Source organism: Pimephales promelas, chromosome 3, assembly GCF_988280905.1.
Source record: "Pimephales promelas chromosome 3, fPimPro1.hap1.1, whole genome shotgun sequence".
Taxonomy (NCBI): domain Eukaryota; kingdom Metazoa; phylum Chordata; class Actinopteri; order Cypriniformes; family Leuciscidae; genus Pimephales; species Pimephales promelas.
In genome coordinates this window covers 9,729,592-9,752,896 of record NC_142771.1, presented here as the reverse complement: position 1 = coordinate 9,752,896, position 23,305 = coordinate 9,729,592, and the positions used below count along the sequence as shown (strand labels likewise).

The 23,305-nt window shown below is 39.4% G+C and overlaps 2 protein-coding genes across 2 annotated transcripts; both read right to left on the bottom strand.

Moving 5' to 3' along the window:
- Nucleotides 1–5,946: 5,946 nt before the first annotated feature.
- On the bottom strand, nucleotides 5,947–16,001 carry LOC120490183 (cytochrome P450 2K1). Its single transcript, XM_039687608.2, has 9 exons — nucleotides 15,724–16,001; nucleotides 13,994–14,156; nucleotides 12,317–12,466; nucleotides 12,010–12,170; nucleotides 11,570–11,749; nucleotides 11,326–11,467; nucleotides 7,666–7,850; nucleotides 7,362–7,503; nucleotides 5,947–6,182 (listed from the first exon to the last, which is right to left on the bottom strand). Exons 1-9 carry the CDS (start codon nucleotides 15,919–15,921, stop codon nucleotides 5,995–5,997), a joined length of 1,509 nt encoding a protein of 502 aa, XP_039543542.1. The 5' UTR covers nucleotides 15,922–16,001; the 3' UTR covers nucleotides 5,947–5,994.
- Nucleotides 16,002–16,481: 480 nt separating this feature from the next.
- LOC120490179 (cytochrome P450 2K1-like) lies at nucleotides 16,482–23,305 on the bottom strand. Its single transcript, XM_039687603.2, has 9 exons — nucleotides 23,066–23,305; nucleotides 22,826–22,988; nucleotides 20,894–21,043; nucleotides 19,951–20,111; nucleotides 19,670–19,849; nucleotides 17,702–17,843; nucleotides 17,400–17,584; nucleotides 17,177–17,318; nucleotides 16,482–17,067 (listed from the first exon to the last, which is right to left on the bottom strand). The coding sequence occupies exons 1-9, from the start codon at nucleotides 23,267–23,269 to the stop codon at nucleotides 16,880–16,882; spliced, it is 1,515 nt and encodes a 504-aa protein (XP_039543537.2). The 5' UTR covers nucleotides 23,270–23,305; the 3' UTR covers nucleotides 16,482–16,879.

Genomic DNA, 23,305 nt, shown 5'->3' with positions numbered 1-23,305 from the left:
ACCCCCCAAAAAAAACGACAATGGTACCCCTTTGGTTTTTTTTTTTTTGGGCGAAAAATTAAGTTTCTCCAATCTTCTCAAAACTCTGGATTCTGATAGAGGGCCATGAGACTTAAACCTGACTGCAAAAATGGAGGCTCTAGACCCTTCCAGAGCTGAGATATCGAAACTCAAAAATTCGACCCGAAAAAAAACAACAACAGTGGTACCCCTTTCGTTTTTTTTTGGGGGGGGGGGCGAAAAATTAAGTTTCTCCAATCTTCTCAAAACTCTGAATTCTGATAGAGGGCCATGAGACTTAAACCTGAGTGCAAAAATGGAGACTCTAGACCCTTCCAGAGCTGATATATCGAAACTCAAAAATTCGACCCCCCCAAAAAAACGACAGTGTTACCCCTTTCGTTTTTTTTTTTTTCGGGTGAAAAATTAAGTTTCTCCAATCTTCTCAAAACTCTTGATTCTGATAGAGGGCCATTAGACTTAAACCTGAGTGCAAAAATGGAGGCTCTAGACCCTTCCAGAGCTGAGATATCGAAACTCAAAAATTGGACCCCCAAAAAAACGACAGTGGTACCCCTTTCGTTTTTTTTTTTCGGGCGAAAAATTAAGTTTCTCCAATCTTCTCAAAACTCTGAATTCTGATAGAGGGCCATGAGACTTAAGCCTGAGTGCAAAAATGGAGGCTCTAGACCCTTCCAGAGCTGACATATCGAAACTCAAAAATTCGACTCGAAAAAAAAAAAAAAACGACAGTGGTACCCCTTTCGTGTTTTTTTTTTTTTTCGGGTGAGAAATTAAGTTTCTCCAATCTTCTCAAAACTCTGGATTCTGATAGAGGGCCATGAGACTTAAACCTGAGTGAAAAATTGAGGCTCTAAACTCTTCCAGAGCTGAGATATCGAAACTCAAAAATTCGACCCGAAAAAAAAAAACGACAGTGGTACCCCTTTCGGGGTTTTTTTTCGGGTGAGAAATTAAATTTCTCCAACCTTCTCAAAACTCTGGATTCTGATAGAGGGCCATGAGACTTAAACCTGAGTGCAAAAATGGAGGCTCTAAACTCTTCCAGAGCTGAGATATCGAAACTAAAAAATTCGACCCGAAAAAAAAAAAAAAACGACAGTGGTACCCCTTTCGTTTTTTTTTTTTTTCGGGCGAAAAATTAAGTTTCTTCAATCTTCTCAAAACTCTGGATTCTGATAGAGGGCCATGAGACTTAAACCTGAGTGCAAAAATTGAGGCTCTAAACTCTTCCAGAGCTGAGATATCGAAACTCAAAAATTCGACCCGAAAAAAAAAAAACGACAGTGGTACCCCTTTCGGGGGTTTTTTTCGGGTGAGAAATTAAATTTCTCCAACCTTCTCAAAACTCTGGATTCTGATAGAGGGCCATGAGACTTAAACCTGAGTGCAAAAATGGAGGCTCTAAACTCTTCCAGAGCTGAGATATCGAAACTCAAAAATTCGAGCCGAAAAAAAAAAACGACAGTGGTACCCCTTTCGTTTTTTTTTTTTCGGGCGAAAAATTAAGTTTCTCCAATCTTCTCAAAACTCTGGATTCTGATAGAGGGCCATGAGACTTAAACCTGAGTGCAAAAATGGAGGCTCTAAACTCTTCCAGAGCTGAGATATCGAAACTCAAAAATTCGACCCGAAAAAAAAAAACGACAGTGGTACCCCTTTCGTTTTTTTTTTTTCGGGCGAAAAATTAAGTTTCTCCAATCTTCTCAAAACTCTGAATTCTGATAGAGGGCCATGAGACTTAAGCCTGAGTGCAAAAATGGAGGCTCTAGACCCTTCCAGAGCTGAGATATTGAGAAATTTATAATGGCATAAATGCTACGTAGGATCTCAATATCTTAGCTCTGGAAGGGTTTAGAGCCTCCATTTTTGCACTCAGGTCTAAGTCCCATGGCCCTCTATCAGAATCCAGAGTTTCAAGAACATTGGAGAAACTTATTTTTTCGCACAAAAAAAACAAAACGAAAGGGGGTAACACTGTCGTTTTTTTTTTTGTGTCGAAATTTTGAGTTCCTCCAATCTTCTTGAAACTCTGTATTCTGATAGAGGGCCATGAGACTTAGACCAGAGTGCAAATATGGAGACTCTAGACCCTTCCAGGGCTGAGATATTGAGATATTTATAATGGCATATGCCACGTGGGATCTCAATATCTCAGCTCTGGAAGGGTCTAGAGCCTCCATTTTTGCACTCAGGTCTAAGTCTCATGGCCCTCTATCAGAATCCAGAGTTTCAAGAAGACTGGAGACACTCAAAATTTCGACCCCCCCCCCCCCCCAAAATAAAACCAACAGTGTTACCCCTGTTGTTGTTTTTTTTTTGTGCGAAAAAATAAGTTTCTCCAATCTTCTTGAAACTCTGGATTCTGATAGAGGGACATGGGACTTAGACCTGAGTGCAAAAATGGAGGCTCTAGACCCTTCCAGAGCTGAGATATTGAGATATTTATAATGGCATGAATGCCATGTGGTATCTCAATATCTCAGCTCTGGAAGGGTCTAGAGCCTCCATTTTTGCACTCAGGTCTAAGTCCCATGGCCCTCTATCAGAATCCAGAGTTTCAAGAAGATTGGAGAAACTCAAAATTTCGACCCAAAAAAAAAAAAAAAACGACAGTGTTACTCCTGTCGTTTTTTTTTTTTTTTTGTGCGAAAAATTAAGTTTCTCTAATCTTCTTGAAAATCTGGATTCTGATAGAGGGCCATGGGACTTAGTCCTGAGTGCAAAAATGGAGGCTCTATGGCGACCAAACGTCATTGGTGAGACAAACGTGCAACGGACGGACGGTCAGATTACGTTTTGGCAGGGGAAAAACTGATCAGATAATGTAATGAAAATGTAACCGAAGTTGTAGAAATGTAGTGGAGTAGAAAGTATAATAATTGCTGCAAAATGTAACGAAGTAAAAGTAAAAAGTATGCGCTATTTATTCTACTTAAGTAAAGTAAAGATACGTGAAAAATGTACTTAAGTAAAGTAACAACGTATTTGTACTTCGTTACATTCCACCACTGCCTAACTGTACATGTGCATCAGATACCTGTGTGTGTGTTTACAGGGGTTTCATGCGATACCTGTCCTAACTCTACATGTTGCCAGTCATTTGACCATTTTTGTATGATTTTTTTTTTACAATGAAGGTATTTGATCATAATAATGCAGGACATACCTGTAAATAACAGTGTTTTTCAGTTTATTTAATTTATGACGTTTTACTTTAATGTTACAGTTTTTTGAGCTACAGTCATGTAATCATTTAACTGTTTTGTTACCATTTAATTCATCCATTTAATTTAATTTTATTTGTACATTTACATAAATGTTTATGTAATTGAAGAAAACAGAAAAATACTGTATGAAAAATACAATCAATTTCTGTAAAAAAAAATGTGAATGACTGGAATTTTTTCTTTAATGTAACAATACCTAAAATATCAGCTGCATTTTAATTTTTTGCAGTGTTTTGAGTACAATTTTAAATGAAAGAAAATGGTCGTCAAAAATCACAGTTATTTTCTTTGAAATTAGGATTTTTTTTACAGTGTAGTGTTATACTAGCGTTATACTCTAAACTGTTTTTAGAGATAAAACTATTTACATTCGGCAATCATGAAACAAATCTCAGATAACAGTAACAATGTGTAATTAGACCAAAGGTTCATTTTGTGCCGGAGTTGTCCTTTAACAAGTTCATATATTAAGGTCTGGGTAGATTAGCTGGTAACCAAACAATCAGTTCTCACAATCAATGTGTTTTAGGAGAAATGGGCAGGAATAAAGATTTGAGCGTTGGATTGGTGTTGGGCGCTCGAGACTCATCGATGCACAAGGACAACGTAGGCTATACAGTCTGGTCCGAGGCAAAAGAAGTACTGTGGTACAAGTCACAAAATGTTAATGATGCTTATGTGAAGAATGTGCCACACTCTGCTATGTATGGGGCTGTGTAGCCACAGACCAATCAGAGAGCCTATGACCCTTGTCCACCATCAAAAATGCCTGCGATGGAAACGTGCATGTTGGAACTGGACCTTGGAGCAGTGGGAAAAGGTCGCCTGGTCCAATGAGTCCCGTTTCCTTTTACAGCACATGTCATGGACGGCCATGTGCGGATGTGACATTTACCTGGGGAAGTGATAGCATCAGGATGTGGGACGATGTCTGTGGGATGGAGGGAGGAACTTATATTTGTAGGGGAGAGCTGAAACACATTCCAGATAAACATTGTTTTGTTTGTTTTTGTGATCAACATCTCACATATCAGTTCTCTTATTCGGTACTAAAACTTTGTACGGTAGTTGAGCTTTGTTTCAATCGTCCCGCCTGGGTGGGGCAATTGAAACATGGGTGGAATGGATGAAACAGAACAGATTATACAGGAACTATTGATCTAATAATTTTTTCTGTGAACAATCCCTGACAAGTAACTTGTTTCAACTGTCCCGACAACACCTCCTTCCAGATGAACCTGTTTTGCATTAAACTAAAAAAAATAAAAATAAAAAAAAAACTCTGATATTGCACACTTGTTGCAGTACTAAGGCCGTGCACCTGAGGGCGTGGTGAGCTGGTACTCTCTGACATCACAGAGTACCACAACTTCCAATAGGAAATTTCAACTGCAGTAGCCACAGTTTAACCCGAAGAGGGCAGCACTCAGACGTTTTTATACCATATATTGTAGAATTAAAACACTTTAAAGCTACACCGTGTGATTTTTACCCCCATCTAGCGGTGAAAAGGTATATGACCATCCAGTGAATATTAGTTTCTGTTCCTCTCAATTCCGATTTCGTTTTAACTCCTACGGTGGCCGATGTAGTCCAAGATTAACATGGATTCCAGTTCGACCTCGTCCATGAGTGTTAACTCAAACGTAAACGCGAAAGGCGACGCTTAAATTAACGGGTATGTCCCTCTTTGGCTAATGTACTTTCAAGATGGAGGGGCAACATGGCGACCGACATTAGAACCCCTTACCCGAATGTATTTTCAGCGCAGTCTCATCCCAAGATGTCATATAACTGACGTTTTGGGACGTCTTTTGACCATACGTCAATATCAGCCTTTTTAGGGCCCCCTTAAACGTCGGTAGATGACTCCACCCCAGACCGAAACCTACCCCGTCACCTAACTGACGTTAAAGGTAAAGCGTCAGTTGTATGACGGCCCGGGATCGTCATCTACCGACGTTTTAGGGGGCCCTAAAAAGGCGGATATTGACGTATGGTCAAAAGACGTCCCAAAACGTCAGTTATATGACTTCTTGGGATGAGACTGTGTCAGTATTTTCAATGACATATTATACACTCACGAGAATACTTTATTACTTGAACAAAGTAAATATACAATAATGAGCACATATATTTTTGAAAGAACTAAGTGTTTTTAGCGAAGAATAAACTACAAGAGGTACACAGTGTAGCTTTAAAGTTTAAACCCAAATGTCAAACAGCATTAATAAAGCCCCAGTATTACAGATCATTAACTAAAAAAGTTGTTTTAGGGTTTAGTTACCCTTTAACATTGTTTAAATGGTTGCTTGCTATCTGTGTAGTGTGTGTGTGTGTGTGTGTGTGTGTGTGTGTGTGTGTGTGTGTGTGTGTGTGTGTGTGTGTGTGAATGTGTAATGAAATTCTTTATGATCTTATTGTAAACAATTTTTGAACTTTTTTTTTTATCCTTCGTAAATCTAATGTGTGTGCTGAGCCGTGACTAAAAAAAAAAAGACAATTTCATTCTTTTAAAAGCCTCGAAAAATAATATCATGTAAAAACTCTTATGTAAGCTAGTAGAGCCACTGTTTAATGCAGACAGGACTTAAAAGTCACACAATAAGGACATATATTTTCTTCAGTATACATATGGCGGTTGTTCAACGCTTTTTGAACATAAAGAAAACACACAAGTATGATGCAAGTGCTGTTTCTGATTGAAAACTATCAACTTTACTGTTAACAGAATGAACAGATTTCACAAGCGTTTCACTGCGCACAGTTTGTGTGAGGCTGGATTCAGGGTGAAGCCCACCGCTGGTGTGAGATCCAGATCATCTTCAGACACTCCAGGAGGAGGAGTAAAGCGGAAATGCTGAAGGAGGGACGTGAAGAACAGGAAGAGCTCCATCCTGGCCAAACTCTCTCCAGGACAAGCCCTACGGCCTGAGAGAGAGAGATTTGGTTGAAGTTAAAGATGTGAAGGTCAACAGCCCAACTAAACCAAATACTGATCACCATAATGGTGACCTGAAATTCTGGTTTCTCCTTCAGTGATTCTGCTTGTTAACATCAGGTGTCTTCAATAATTGTCAATCATCACTCAATTATTCACTTTATGATCTCATTGGCCCTGTTTACACGAGAACGCTCACGGGTGAAAATGTAAAAAATATTTAATTGGATGTGCCTTTTGTTTAGACGGCGACTGCGTTTTTGAGGCTTAAAACGCAAAAAAGTGAAACCACCCTCCAGAGCGGAAATCTTAAAAACGCTCCACCGCCGCGTTCCCGTACGAACGGTAAAAACGCAAAAGTCTGCTTGACAGTGAAGGTTGTATGCAGGTGCTCGGACTTGGTGTTGTTGTAGTGTGCACTCCTAGCTGCCTGAAGTGCATACTACATTGAATATCACACACTTTTGCGTCACCATTTGCACGCGGATTTCCCACACAAATCGCTCGTCTAAATGCAGAATAAAAAGTGATGACACAACGCCACTTTTGCGTTTTCTCTTCAGTATCGTTTCCGTGTAAACATAGCCTGAATTTAACACTGCTTCAGTGTTCATTTAAAGGGATACTCCTCTTTTTTTTGGAAATAGGCTCTTTTTACAACTCCCCCAGAGTTAAACAGTTGGGTTTTACCGTTTTCGAATGTATGCAGCCGATTTTCTGATATTTAGAAGAATATCAGTAACCAGCAGTTTCTGGTCTCATTGACTTCCATAGTATTTTTTTTTCCTACTATGGAAGTGAATGAGACCAGAAACTGATTGGTTACTGATATTCTTCTAAATATCAGAAAATCGGTGGAATGGATTCGAAAACGGTAAAACTGGACTGTTTAACTCTGTGGGAGTTGTAAAATGAGCCTATTTTTAAAAAAAAGTTGAGTATCCCTTTAACAATCAGCTCAGAGTTTAATTGGGTGGCTTAAAATTACTTAATTCAATTGTTGAAGTTACATGAACGTGTTATGTTTGATTAAAGTAACCCAGTTATGTGGAACCTGTTTACATAAAAAAAATATCAAAGTCAAAATATCATTTTTTGAGTGCATTTAAAAAAGTATATTACACGAATAAAGAAGACAATCAAGCCCTATACGTGAAGGAAAGTAGTACCTGCAGAGAAGGGCAGGAAGGCGTCTCTCTTGACAAATCGACCACGCTCGTCCAGGAAGTGTTCAGGGTTAAAGGTGTGGGGTGTTTCCCATTCATCTTCATCCCACAATACAGACGTTAGAAGAGGAAATATGCATGTGCCCTGCAAAAGGAAAAATATCACGTCTTTATTTTTTGATATGATATGGTGTTTACAATGTACATTACTGCAAGGAATGTGACGGTACTACCATGAGTAGCATAGTACAAAAACGAAAAAGATAGTCTACTTTCTGTATTTTGTATTAATTTATAGTATGCTGACCTTCTTGATGAAGTATCCATTGAAGTGAACGTCACAGCTGGTCATATGAGGGAGACTCATCGGTACAATGTTGGCTAGTCTCTGGGTTTCATGGATCACAGCGTCTGTATACGGTAAGTTCTTCCTGTCCTCTGTAACCGGTTGCCGTCCACCAATCATCTGATCAATCTCCTCTTGAACGCGATCTGCAAACGTCCAAAGTATATTTATCAAGCAAAACACTTTCCAGTTAAAACAGAAACGTCATGCCTGATAATATTTTTTTTAAATATATATATTGAGACTGTTTGATGTAGGCAATATTCTGGTTCAGTACAAGTTCAGCTCAGTCTTCAACATTTGTGGCATAATGTGGATTATCATTAAAAAAAAAATCATTCCTTCCTCCTCTTCTTTTTTAATAAAAAATAAATACGAGTTTAAAAATGCGAAGCACAAGACAGTAATATTTTCAGTGTCAAGTTTTATATTTGTTCCCAGAATAGTAAAACCCCCAGTGTTAAATTAACACTGAGGCTATGTTTACACGGAAACGATTCTGAAGACAAAACGAAAAAGTGGCGTTGCATCATCACTTTTTATTCTGCGTTTAGACGAGCGTTTTGTGTGGGAAATCCGCGTGCAAATGGTGACGCAAAAGTGTGTGAAATTCAATGTAGTATGCACTTCAGACGGCTAGGAGTGCATACTACAACACCACCAAGTCCACGCGCCTGCGTACAAACTTCACAGTCAAGCAGACTTTTGCGTTTTTACCATTGACACGTTAACGCGGCGGTGGAGCGTTTTTAAGATTTCCACTCTGGAGGGTGGTTTCACTTTTTTGCGTTTTTAAGCCTCAAAAAGCCTGTCGCCGTGTAAGCGAAAGGCACATCCGATAAAATATTTAACAAAATTTTGAAATATTTTAAAATATATTACACGAGAACGCTCGCGGGTGAAAACGTAAAAATATTTTATCGGATGCCTGAAGTGCATACTACATTGAATTTCACAGACTTTTGCGTCTCCATTTGCACGCGGATTTCCCACACAAAACGCTCGTCTAAACGCAGAATAAAAAGTGATGATGCAACGCCACTTTTCCGTTTTGTCTTCAGAATCGTTTCCGTGTAAACATAGCCTTATATAAACTCTGAGCAAAATGTGTAAAATGAACACTGAATGAGATTGTGGTGAGCAGGACGGCCGAGGGACGTGAGAGAAAGTCGCGAGGCCGGTGTTGCGATTGCTAATGAGCAGCACCTGCGAAGCACACCGGTCTCGCATCTCTCACGAAGGAGCGGAGCCATAAAGGGGGAGCGACGGAGTGGATGAGGGAGAGAGGAACAGGCCTGCTTTTGTTTGTATTTTATATTTTATTTGGTAAGCCAGCAGTCGTCCGTGAGGGGCTGCTGGCCGGTATTTTATATTTTATTTTCGGTAGCCAGCAGTCGTCCGTGAGGGGCTGCTGGCAGGTATTTTGTTTGTTTATTTTATTTAAATAAAGTTTTATTTTATTATTATTATCCGGTTCCTGCCTCCTTCTTCCCTGAACCTTGTTACATTGGTGCCGAAACCCGGGAAGAGGGAGGAACGCGCTGTCCGAGGGTCCTCGCCGCTGTGGGGAATCCGCGGTGCCATCGAGCATGGTACGCGAGTCGCCGCCGCTCGCCGTGGGCCGGAGCCTGCTGCCGTCCGCCGCAGATGGGGAGGAGCAGGGAGCGGGGGACTCGCGGCCATGGACGCTCGAGGTGGGGCGCTGGGGTGAGTTGCCGGTGGGACGCCCGAGCTCGCCGCCGACCGCCTGGGAATGGAGGGGCGGCTGCCTTCCGGGAGGGAGAGGAGGAGTCACCGCCGCTCGCCGTGGGCCGGAGCCTGCTGCCATCCGCCAGTGAAGGGGAGGAGCAGGGAGCGGGGGACTCCTGCCGTCTGCCGAAGGCACCCGAGGAGCCGTCGCCGTCCACCGGGGGCGGGGGAGCGTCGAGGCGTTCACCGAGGGCCATCCAGCGTCGCCGCCGGGCACCGCGGAGGAGATCGCCCAGCTGGTGAGGGACAAGATGGCAGCGCGTTGTGGGAGCCGGACTATTTTTTTTTTTTTTTTTTTCCTCTCTCCCCTCTCTCGTGTCCGTCGCTCCTCAGGCTTCCGTCTCCGTTTCCCTCGGCTCGTCGATCCATACCCCCCCAGGGATCGCCGCCGCCGGGGGGGAAGTAGGCACAGTCTCGGGTGTACCCCCCGGCCTGTGAGGGGTGATGGGGGTATGTGGTGAGCAGGACGGCCGAGGGACGTGAGAGAAAGTCGCGAGGCCGGTGTTGCGATTGCTAATGAGCAGCACCTGCGAAGCACACCGGTCTCGCATCTCTCACGAAGGAGCGGAGCCATAAAGGGGGAGCGACGGAGTGGATGAGGGAGAGAGGAACAGGCCTGCTTTTGTTTGTGTTTTATATTTTATTTGGTAAGCCAGCAGTCGTCCGCGAGGGGCTGCTGGCCGGTATTTTATATTTTATTTTCGGTAGCCAGCAGTCGTCCGTGAGGGGCTGCTGGCAGGTATTTTGTTTGTTTATTTTGTTTAAATAAAGTTTTATTTTATTATTATTATCCGGTTCCTGCCTCCTTCTTCCCTGAACTTTGTTACAGAGATAATTAAGTGAATAATTGAATTGAGCATTATTGAAGACACCTGATGTTCACAAGCAGAATCTCTGAAGAAGAAAAACGGAAATTTTAAGTCACCATTATGGTGATCAATGTTTGCTTTAGCTGGGCTCTTGACCCTTAAATCATTAACTTTAGATTTTGTTCGGCTGCTGTATGTGACTTATAACAGCCAGATGAACAAATAGAATAGGCGATCTGATGGTTTTTTTGTGTTGTGTTGTGTGTTTGACCTGACCATTAATTAACACTGTGGATTTTGCTGTGTATTCTTCTGGAATGTAGGATAACAAAAATGTTTAGATAACCTTGTTATAACACCATCTCCTAATGTTCTCCTAAACTTTTTAGCTAGAAGTTTCCCAGTGGGCACTGGACGTGGACTCCAACGTCAGTCAGATGTCCAATTTTGGTTGCAAATGAAAATCGGGTCGAGGTCTAAACCGAACATTTGTTTCACTCAAGCTCCAATGTTGGGCAGACGTCCAATTTTGGTTGGAATAAACATCACACTGAAACACGGACTACAACAACTAATTTCCAGCCAAGGCCTTAGATGCAATCAACTGAAGATAAAAAGAAGACATCAAATCTCTGAAGATCTCAGCAAAGGAGGATTAAACAACTCCACAAACAGCATTACCTGCTTCACTTATTACTAACCAGACTGTTTTATTTCTGTCAGATGTCTACAGAAGTTCTTATTGAAAATTAACAGAAGTTTAGATGTCGATGTTGTATTGAAAATAATAGTTTGGTTTGAAATCACCATTATGGTGATCAATGTTTGCTTTAGTGGGGGATTTTGTTCGCATATTAATTGTGGTTATATTATTGAAACAGTAAGTGTTTTAACATTTATCGAATGGCCTCATTCATCTCCATTGTATGTACTGTAAGTGCCTCACTGTTTTCCCTTGGTAATCAACATAATGCCTCAAATGCTGTTGAGCTGATATTAAATTGTAAACCCAGAATTATGTTTTACGAAAACATTTCAGCCAATTGCAATATTTCAATCATACCCTGTATATGTGGATATTTGGCCATAAGCAGCAAGCTCCAGCGCACTGTTGTACTAGTGGTGTCCGTACCAGCGATGAACAGGTTGCCGATTGTGTAAATGATGTTCTGCTTGTGGAAAAGTGAGTTCTTCTCTCCAGATTCCTGATCAAATGGTACGTTAGAGATTTAAAAAAGTAAAAAAAAACAAAAAAAAAAACAAGATGATGATCATTCAAATTTTAAGCTGCGCTATATTGATCTTACTTCTGCGGTCTGCTTGCGGATGAGGAACGAATCGACAACGCCTCTGAGGTCCTGTGGGTTCAGTGATTGACTTAAACTGCTCACCAGCTCTGATATCTCTTTGATATCAAGCTCAAGGTTTTTCATGAGGTGTCTCCAATTCTTGATCCATGAACCCAAGAAAGGGAACATGTTGTAGAGCTGGAGAACCAAAATCATGTTTATTTCACCATACACTCTAAAAAATGCTGGGTTGTTTTAACCCAATTTTGGGTCAAATATGGACTCAAACATTGGGTTAAAAATTTAATTTAAAAAAATGTAACCCAATGGCTGGGTTTGTTCATATTCGACCAAAAATTGGGTTAAAACAACCCTGCATTTTTTAGAGTGTAATTGAATAGTGTATACCATTATAAACTAATTAATTCTCACAGGTTATATTCAAATCAAGTGTAAACCTGCACGGATGCCGTTCCACTCAGTCTGACGCTCTCATTGGCTCGATCCACCATTCTCCGCAGGTGAGGGTCTGTATACTCAAATCTACGGCCATACACAATGGCAGAAATGACACTTGAGGCAGCGTAGTTAATCAACTGTGTGGTTTCAAAAGGTTTTCCTATGGAAGAAAAGGTAAATGTGTTCAACTCCATTTGATGACCATGGCTATATTTCTGTATTACTAGTGATTTTCTTGATGACTTTTGAAACCTTGCTTTACATGCATCAAGTCTCTTTAGAAGCATTGATTATTGATTACTTTACCTTCAAACTTCTCAAATTCATCTCGTAAATGGCATGTTTCCTGTACGATTTTCTCCTCAATTTGTCTCTTCCCCATCCCGAAGTCTCGTAAATTGGTGAGAGCAAACCGTCTCATCTCTTTCCAGCTCTCTCCATTGGCAAATATAATTCCTACAAAGATGTTTAATTTTGGAAATTAATCTAACAGTAATCAAATACTTGTAGCCCAAACAGTCAAGTGACAACAGTTCAATTCCAAGGAAATCCATGAACTGATCGGAATCAAGACATTGAAGCAGTGCAAGTCACATGTATATATATATATATATACACAGATATTTTCAGCGAAAAAAAAATGCAAATGAAGATCGTTGTTAGGTTTCAAAATATACGAAGAATTCAGATGCAAAAGCCTCTAAATGCCATTTGAAATTTTCTTCTAGAATGGTCATTTTTACCAAGCTTGCATATTTAAGTTCAGTAATTTCACTTAAATGGCAATTAATAGGTAATCTTCATTGCCATTTCAGTGAAATCACTGAACTTAAATATACAAGCTTGATAAAAATGATCATTCTAGAAGAAAATTTCAAATGGCACTTAGAGGCTTTTGCATCTGAACTCTTCATACATTCAAATATAAATGTTGAAAATATAGACAAGTTTTGGACACTTTCACTTTTTGAAGAGACTTCATACATCCATGAAAAGAGACCAAATGGTCTCTTAAAACATTTTTTTTAAAGTGGCTCAGAAAAGATACAATTTTTTAAAAGTGGTTATACTTAAGCATTGTTTTAGCACATATTGATTTTTTGCATCTATCGAGTGAAATTCAGATTTTAAGTGTGACCTACATGTCCAAATGTGTCCAAAATCTGTCTGCAACTCATTTGTAAGTTAATAAGTATAAAGAAACCTTTAAAGGGGTGATGAACTGAGAAATCAAATATTCATTGAGCTTTTAAGAGGTCATCATATTAAAATATCCTGTAAGTTTCAGAACTGAAAATGTCCTTGTTAGTCCAATAAAAGCTTTTATTGACACCAGGCTCAGAAAATGACTCGTTTTTCAAAGTGGGGAACTATGCCGTCAAAGAGGATAAAACACCACCCCTGCAGAATAAGATCAAATCCTACTTCAAGCTTCCTCTTCCAATAAGACTGCACGGTTAAAGTTTTTTGAAGACGTTCCAGCTGATGAGGGAAAACATTGTCCATCTGTCCGCTTCATTTCACTGAGGATTGTTTTGTAAACAAGACACAGGTCGAGACTGGATTTGCAGACGGTGCTGTGCCGTCTATATTGGATCTGACAGGAATGGTGCAACACACGGACTCTGGGTCGAACATGTATGGGCGAATCAATTCCGGTTGCCATTTTACAACATTGGACGTTTTCAAAGCAATTTCCCCCACGTGCACCGGCGACGAGTGAGTTGACTCATTACTCATTATAATATGCAAAACTGTTATCCACTCACAGCAGTGGGCGTTTACATTTACGCCCATAAAAACCGTACGTTTTTTCAGCAAAACTAGGGTAGAAAATAGCCTATTACTTATTAATTTTGATGTTTTTTAATGTAAAAACCAAGCGAACGTCGTAAGTTGACCGCAGACAACAATATAATAAAATTTAAAAAGCCAGTTCATGGCCCCTTTAAGTATATTGTCAGGAGACTGGGCTGCTCTTACCATAACCTTTAGTGAAATCATGGAACAGTGGCGTGATTTCTCGGTCTCCAAATTCATCTGCATGATTAACAAGAGCTTGCTTCACTGTTTTGTAGCCGGCTAGCACAACCACTTTTTTTGGACCAAAGTAGACTGTGAAAACTGGTCCGAACTGCTTTGCCATCTGTTGAAAGAGATGTTACATTTAAAAGGAGAAATAAATCTGTTCCAAACATTATTTGACTTTATTCTGTGGAACAAGAGAAGATATGTTGGTTACACTTTAGAATACGGTTCCTTCGTTAATGAATAACTACACAAGAACTAATGAGTAACACAATATTAACAATCTAGTAACTATTATTAACTAACAAGAAACTCTGATTAACGAACTAGTAAGTAATAGCCAACGCATTCTCATCCTTTAACGTCATATAGAGCGCTATATGACAAAACGGCGCTATACTACGCTAAAGGCACCCGTTATCGTTAATATAACACGTGCTGTGAGGGCTAAGTTTAGGTGTGGGGTAGGGTGTACGTGTCATATTCACGCTAAAGGATTTATAACGTCTTGGGTTCGCGTGTTATATTAACGATAACGGGTGCCATGTGCGTAGTATAGCGCCGTTTTGTCATATAGCGCTCTATATGACGTTAAAGGATGAGAACGGGCTGGTAATAGCACACAGACGGAAGTGGTAGTTCACTATTAAGTAATCAATAACTACAATTTTTTAATACTTCCCAGAGAATTACTGAAAAAGTTTATTAATAATCTAGTAACTACTATTAACTAAAAGAAACTCTTATTAACGAATTAGAAAGTAATAGCTCACAGATGAAAGTGTTACTAGATACTTCTGTGGGAATTACTAATTATTTGGATCCGTATTATAAAGTGAAGATCATTGGAACTAACTAGTAATGACTCAAGTGTTACTACATGATCTAGTCATGATTTGTGCAAATGTTTGAGATTTTTTGGTGAACTTTAGTAACTTTTAGAAAATGTCTTTAGTAACACTTGAGTAATTACTAGTTAGTTCCAATGATCTTCACTTTATAATACGAATCCAAATAATTAGTAATTCCCGCAGAAGTATCTAGTAACACTTTCATCTGTGAGCTATTACTTACTAATTCGTTAATAAGAATTTCTTTTAGTTAATAGTAGTTACTAGATTGTTAATAAACTTTTTAAGTAGTTCTCTGGGAAGTATTAAAAAATAGTAGTTATTGATTACTTAATAGTGAACTACCACTTTCGTCTGTGCGCTATTACTTACTAGTTCGTTAATCAGAGTTTCTTGTTAGTTAATAATAGTTACTAGATTGTTAATATTGTGTTACTCATTAGTTCTTGTGTAGTTATTCATTAACGAAGGAACCGTATTCTAAAGTGTTACCGATATGTTTTGTCCATACAGTGGGAGTTAATAGGCTCATCATAATATGTTTTTTTGTGTTTCACAGAAGAAAAGAAAAGTCATAAGTGTTTAAATTCTTTGCATTGTAATTTAATTATGTTTTCATGAATGTTTGCATTTTTTTTTTACCTTTTCTATTAAGTTAAGCGAAATAAACTAACTAACTAACTATTGATTTTTTACTCTGTGGAAACAACCAGAATTGTTCTCTGTAAAAACTCACCAGGCCAGTTTATCAACACTTCGAGGCTCTCTACTGATTATACATTGGAAACAAAGCTGAAGCAGTTGCCCAATAGGACTGATGTCAATCATACTTACCTCAAATAGGCTCAAGTGTGGTTTGTTGATATCCAACATTGGCAGATTTCCCAAAAGTGGCAACGGTTTTGGCCCCGGAGGTTCATTTTCATCTCTCTGAGACCTGAAGAATAGGAGATAAACAACCAAGAGCAGAAGCAAGCAACATATTAATGTTCCTGTGCTGGAAACCTGAAGAAATGCTTCCATGAAAGCCATTTTCTCAGGGCAATACCCATAAAACCAGTTCAACAGAGATAAAGTAGGAGTGGCTTCTTCTGGTCTTGGAGTGGAGACTGTCAAAAACCAGGAAACAATCCAGTGTTGTTGGTGTAAATCATGCTGTAAATGCACAGTAGATTACAGTTAAAGCAACAGTTATATATTTTTTAAGAATACTATTTTTTTATTATTGAACTAAAAGGTAGTGTCACGGTTTCTATGTGTTTGAGTTCTGTTTTGTAATCTTGTTTTCCCCTATCTTTGTGATTTTGGTTCAGTCCTGTTAGTTTCTCGCTCATGCAGTCTCATTAGTAATTCCTGTCACCTAGTTAATTTTCCCATCAGTCCCCGTTCATTTAAGCCCTGTGTTTCCCCTCAGTGTTTGTGGGTTGATCATTGTTGGTGTATGGTTGTGTGTCCTGATATCCTGGAGTTTTCATTTATTCCTGTTTAAGTTTAGTTTGAAAATAAATCAACTATACTGCAGTTCTGTGTCCTCGTCAACAACCTGACAGGTAGCCTACAGAAAAAAAAAACAAGAATCAATGACAAAGCTTTTGTACATCAAATATGTTGTCATTTATGTGGAATAATTGCTTCAGATTAGGCAAATTGCAAAGATTACAATGGAAGACCAACAAAATTAAGTGTTAACAAATATTAGAATAAAGGGAACACGTCATGAATGAAAACTCAATGCAACCATGAACAACATACACTTTTCTTTAGATATTTTACAACAAAATTTTAACATAAAAATTAACCAACATTACACATGAACCTGCTTCTCAAGGAGTTTCATGCAATGCAAAAGTCAGAAGTGATTATACACATTTCTCATCAGGTGTGTCGAGTTATTCGCATACTTCAATTTTTGAATTTACTCATAACAAGTGAAATCAGTTTTTATTTAAAATGATGTAAAATATATTGTTTCTGTTTGGACTGTCCAGTATCAGGAGTGTCTGATCGCACACAGCTTGTGTGGGGACGGATTCAATGTGATTCCGACTATTCCCTTGAGATCCAGATCATCTCCAGACACTCCAGGAGGAGTTGTGAAGCGGTAGCTCTGAAGGAGGGAAGTGAAGAACAGGAAGAGCTCCATCCTGGCCAAACTCTCTCCCAAACAAACCCTTCGGCCTGAGAGAGAGAAAGAAAGTAAGTAAGAGAGAAAGTAAAAGACTGTTTTTAATTCCAAATCAAATGTTTATTTCTTCAAAACACTGGGTGTTTAGAGTTGATCATATACCTGCAGAAAAGGCCATGAAAGCATCTCTCTTGACAAACTGGCCCTTCTCATCTAGGAAGTGTTCTGGGTAAAAGCTGTTCGGTTTCTCCCATTCGCTCGCATCCTTCAAAACAGACGTCAGCAGAGGAATTACAGTGGTACCCTAGAAAATGGAGAAAAGAAAATGTTCAAGATGCACATGGTCTCGTTTCTATAGGACTAAATATTTATTCTTCTGCCTGACCTTCTTGATGAAGTATCCATTGAAGTGAACATCACAGCTGGTCTTATGAGGGAGATTCATGGGCACTATGTTAGCCAGTCTCTGGGTTTCATGAATCACAGCGTCTGTATACGGTAATTTCTTTCTATCTTCCACCGCTGGCTGACGTCCACCGATCACTCGGTCAATCTCCTCATGAACTCGATCTGCGTTATGGCATATTTTTGTGTTTTACAAATCAAACGCATTCAGCTGATGTGGAAAAAAAAACTTAACAAGTAAAAATCTGCATGGGAACAAACACTTTAAACTACTGTTTTTACCCTGTATATGAGGGTATTTGGCCATGAGCATCAAACCCCAGCGCAGAGTCGTTCCTGTCGTGTCAGTGCCAGCAGCAAACAGATTTCCCACCGTCAAAAGAAGATTCTCCTGGTGAAAGTATGAGTCCTTCTTGCAGGATTGCTGACAAGTACAAATCCACAAAGATTTGTTTATACTTTACTTTGTTTATCCCAGATTCATACTTTCTATAAAATACTAATGAAAAAAAGTTCTTCATTGATTATAATACATTAATAATACATTAAAAAATAAATACATTTGAAGATATTGAAAATCATTCAGGTGTAGTTTAAGAACAAAAGGCGAAAAATAATAAGATATCTCGTGAAAACTTTGAAGAACCGTTAGTTCTCATGTTAATCTTTGAAGAACCGTTGGTTCATGTTAAAGGGTTAGTTCACCCAAAAATGAAAATTAAGTCATTAATTACTCACCCCCATGCTATTCCAACCCCGTAAGACCTTCGTTCATCTTCGGAACACAAATAAAGATATTTTTGATTGAATCTGAGAGCTAGATCAGTCCTACATAGACTGCCTAAGGGACTGGCTCTTGACGGCCCATAAAGTCATTAAAGAAAAGGTTTAAATATTCCATGTGCCTACAGCGGCTCAATTATAAGTTTATCAAGCGACGAGACTACTTTTTGTGCGAAAAAAACATAAATAACGTCTTTATTCCACTATTCCATTACTTCCTTATGGGCGCATGCGCGAGAACTGAGACGCGGACGTTCTCATTCGTCTACTTCTTGTTACCGGCTGCTCCGCTTAGGAGTTTTACCGCCCCCTACCGTATAAGATGATGTGCTGATATAGCTGGAAGTGCAAAACTTTCTGTTTACAAGCAGAGGAAGATGCGCGCTGTACATACGCTTTTCAATTAGCGTATTTTCCGCACTACAAGGTGCACTTAAAAGCCTTTAATCTTCTCAAAAAACGACAGCGTGCCTTATTATCATCTTATACGGTAGGGGGCGGTAAAACTCGTAAGCGGTGAGCAGCCGGTAACAAGAAGTAGACGAATGAGATCGTCCTCGTCTCAGTTCTCGCGCATGCGCCAATAAGAAAGTAATGGAATAGTCGAATAAAGCCGTTATTTATGGTTTTTTTCGCACAAAAAGTAGTCTCGTTGCTTGATAAACTTATAATTGAGCCGCTGTAGGCACATGGATTATTTAAACCTTTTCTTTAATGACTTTATGGGCCGTCAAGAGCCAGTCCCTTAGGCAGTCTATGTAGGACTGATCCAGCTCTCAGATTCAATCAAAAATATCTTTATTTGTGTTCCGAAGATGAACGAAGGTCTTACGGGGTTGGAACAGCATGGGGGTGAGTAATTAATGACTTAATTTTCATTTTTGGGTGAACTAACCCTTTAACTTGGGTCTATTAAAGGGGGTGGGGGGGGGGCGGCTCAGTATCAGTCAATCTCATGTTAATCTTGAGTTTTTTAAAAGTAGAAATGATTTGAACATGAGCACAGTGTTTTTAGACCACCGTGTCATGCGCAAGTTATAACTTACAACATATTTTGTGTTTACTCGTGGTTTATGAGGACATGATTTGGTTTTAAACAAACAGACACCTACAGCGGCCAGCTAAACAAATGTATTTAAAGACATTCTTGAACAAATTCTAAGCAGCGCTGCAGATGATTTCCTGTTGAAGAGTGTTTATGCGCTCTGTCTTGTCTCTCCTGACGTCGACGCGTGCACGCTTTTCGGAGAGAAATACTCATATAAGGAGTTCCTCACGTCATTAGATCCACGATCGAAAAAAAAAATTTTAAAACTAATTAAATTAATTAATTAATTAATTAAAACTAAGTTCAATAATAATAAAAAAGGTTTATAAATAGTTTAAATAGTCTATTGTTTTATAAGCAAGCTGATGATTACTTTTTATTTTCTCCTGTATTTCTATGGAACAAGGTGATTTCAGTACCTCGTCGCTCTGTTTGCGGATGAGAAAGGAGTCGACAAACCCTCTGCGCTCGTGTGGATTCAGAGTCTCCAGCAGTTCAGTGATCAACCTCGTCATTTCTGCTTTATTTTTCAACAGATTTCTTACAATAATCCTTTTATTGTTGAGGAACGGAGCCAACCACGGAAATATATTATAAAGCTGCAAGTACACACAGAGAAAAAAAAATGCATGTATTAATGATTCTAAAAAATAATAAATAAATAAAGTCACCAAAACCATACAGTAAAACATTTCCATACCATCATAGAAGGCGATCCACTAACTCGAACATTTTCATTTGCCCTGTCGACCATTTCCGTGAATCGAGGGTCTGTGTATTCAAATCTGCTGCCGTACACAATAGATGAGATGATGTTTGACACAGCGTAGTTCACAGGCTGTGTTGTGTCGAAGGGTTTCCCTGTGAAGAGAAAACGTCTCGGTTGCATATGGTAACCCATACCCATTTGGTAACATATAATGTTCCCTGAGGGAGGGAATGGAGACATAGGTCAGTCTGGGGTGGATAAGACACATGCCTTTGGTGTGAGAGTCCTAGGGTTTGAATCCACTGTGAGACACCAACGTGTCCCTGAGCAAGACACTTAACCCCTAGTTGCTCCAGAGGCGTGTAACCTCTGACATATATAGCAATTGTAAGTCGCTTTGGATAAAAGCGTCAGCTAAATGAATAAATAGACTGACCAATAGGAATCTCGCAAGAGCGGCAATCTACTTCAAGTGAAACTAAAACAAGCCAATACACAGGGGAATAGCCACCCCGATCACAGACAGGAAAGTGCACCCGTCTGTGTGCGCTCTCTCTCTCTCGCTGGTTACCAGCTCCGAAAACAGCTTTTGTGCACTCCGTATCTTACCAGCACATTACCAGAACAGCTTTTACTTGCTCGGTAAGAGAGAGAGAAAAAGGCTGCAACACCATGGAGAGAAGTCCTCGTAGAAGGCTTGTAGTTTAATTTAAACAGCATCAAAGTGTTGGCTTCGAAGCAAAAAACTGAAGTGCAATCCCAAGCTGCTAACGAGGTCGCACAGCTTATGCAAATGATTACATGCAAATGTGTATTGGATAGCAAGATAACTGTAGTAAGTAGTAACTGACCAATCGGGAACAAACATCTCTCAACGGGTCCTTTAAACTAAGAGCATGACTGCAGATGTCCATAAATGTGTTTTAGCTTGTACCTTCAAACTTATCAAACTCTCCTTTCAGATAGTGAATTTCCTCTATGATTTTCTCTTCACTTCCTCTCTTGCCCATCCCGAAGTCCCGCAGGTTGCTGAGAGCGAAGCGTCGCATCTCTCTCCAGTTCTCTCCATTGGAAAAGAGGATTCCTGATCAACACAGAAAGAACCAACTGTTCACATGTCTAGAAATTAGAAAGTCTGGGAAATTCCCAATTATACATTTTTCTTTCCGAGCATTTGGCTGCACTAAACTTCAATGGCAGTAGAGCAACAATAGGCAGAATATAGCTACAAAGAGGCAATTATCAGGACCAAGAGCAATGATCACGATAAGTCATGCCAACATGGCTGGGAGCATCAGACCAACTGCAACACTGAGCAATTAAAGACTAACACAATTGTTATGGCACAAAAGCCAAAAGAAGATTTTGTTTTGATGATGATTCATGATCATTTAGTGTTTTGATTGTCTGATATTTTCTAGAGAATAATCTGATGTATAACTTGTATTATTCATTATAAACGAAGTTTGATTCTGCTGCAAGGCCCGTAGTCGTTTCAATCAGATTTTAAAAACCTCTATGGTATCATACGGACTTACACAGACATCAAGAATCGGTATATGCATCTCAACAATGGTGACCATTAAAAAACGAGTCATGCTGCAATGCATGCATTGCAGTATGAACCATTTTTTAATGGTCACCTCTAGGGTTGGGTATCGAGAATCGAGTATCGATTGGAATCGGGACTAACTTTTCGTTTTTCCCGGAATCGTTCAAAAATTTCGATTCCTAGTTTCAATATTCACAGTCCGACGAGCGGAAGAAGAAACCGCTGAACAACACCAACGAAGAAGCATCTACCGGAAGTGTTGGCATAACCGCGCGAGTCGAACATGAGTAGCATACGTCGGCGGTCCAAAGTGTGGCTTCACTTTTCTAAAAATAACGAAATCTCGGCAAAATGCAAAATTTGTGACAAAAGGAGTATTTGTGACAGAAGGAGTATTTCCTTCAGAAAGGATTATTTCCTTCCGAAAGGCCGTTGGTTAGCAAGGTTAGCTAAACTTTTTTGACCCTGCCTCTTAAAAGAATCGGAATCGAGAAACGTTAGGAACCGGAATCGAAACAAGGAATCGGAATCGGAATCAGAATCGTTCAAATTCAAACGATACCCAACCCTAGTCGCCTCACCACTGATGAGATTCATATGCTGAATCTTGATATCTGTGTTAGTTTTGCTAATCAATTAAATTTCTGTAAAATCCTCCATACTATCTGATCATAACATTGTTAGTTCTTATGTTGTAGAATCTCTTTTTGAATACAACTAATAATATAATCAGAGATTAGACTCTAAATTAGATCAGTGAATCAAGTCATTAAGTGATGACTGTCATCATCAAACCTTGACCATCATCACCAGCTCATTCTTTTCCTTGACTTTTGTGCCATAACAAATGTTTCATAAACACTCAATTACACCAGCCAAAGAAAAACTTGTACTGAACCATCAAGGGTAGTCCAACTAAAGCAAACGCTGATCTCCATCAACCTTGTATTTCTTGTGTTTCTCTTTCCTTCAGTAATTCTGGTTGTCGTTAACACCAGGTGTCCATCACTAATGAGCAATCACCATTAATTGATGATTAATTAACTTAACTATTCAATTATTATTCATTTATCATTCTGGGATCTAGGAATGTTCTGTAACTCATTCAGTTTGAGTTCTGTTTCAGTCATTCAAGCCACGTCAATTTAAGTATTATTTGAGTGCAGTGAACTCAATTTAATTGAGTAAATATTGCTGTTAGGTTTTAATGCCAAAAAAGGGGATTGCGCTGCCACACGCTGTTAGTAAATCTGACCCTTGGCTAGTAAATTAAGAACTGATTTAAATGCAAACACAGCATTAAGTTATTTTTACCGTGACCATCGGTAATAATCCGGAAAGAAGGTGAAATATCTCGCTCCCCAAACTCATCGGCGAAGTTCACGAGAGCTTCTTTGACGGTCTTATGTCCAGCTAGTACCACAACTTTTTTAGGACCCAAAAACACTTGGAAAACATTCCCGTAGTTTCTGGACAGCTGAAGGACACAGAAAAAAAAATCATCTGTTAAAATGTTGCTATAATTTTTGGAATGTGTCTATTTCAAGTTCTCACCTCACAAAGGGTGTCAAAGGGTCTCTTGAGGTCAAGGGTCAGCAAGTTCCCCAGCAGCGGCAGAGGTTTGGGTCCCGGTGGCTCTTTCCCCTCTTTCTGAGATTTGGAGTCACAGGAAAGTCGATATAAAACCAATAACAAAAGAAAAGCACCCAGTAATGTAACTGTGGTGGAGAGATTCAGCATAGATTCAACAACAACCATGTTTCAAGGCTGCACAAACGTTCTGCTGCATTCAAA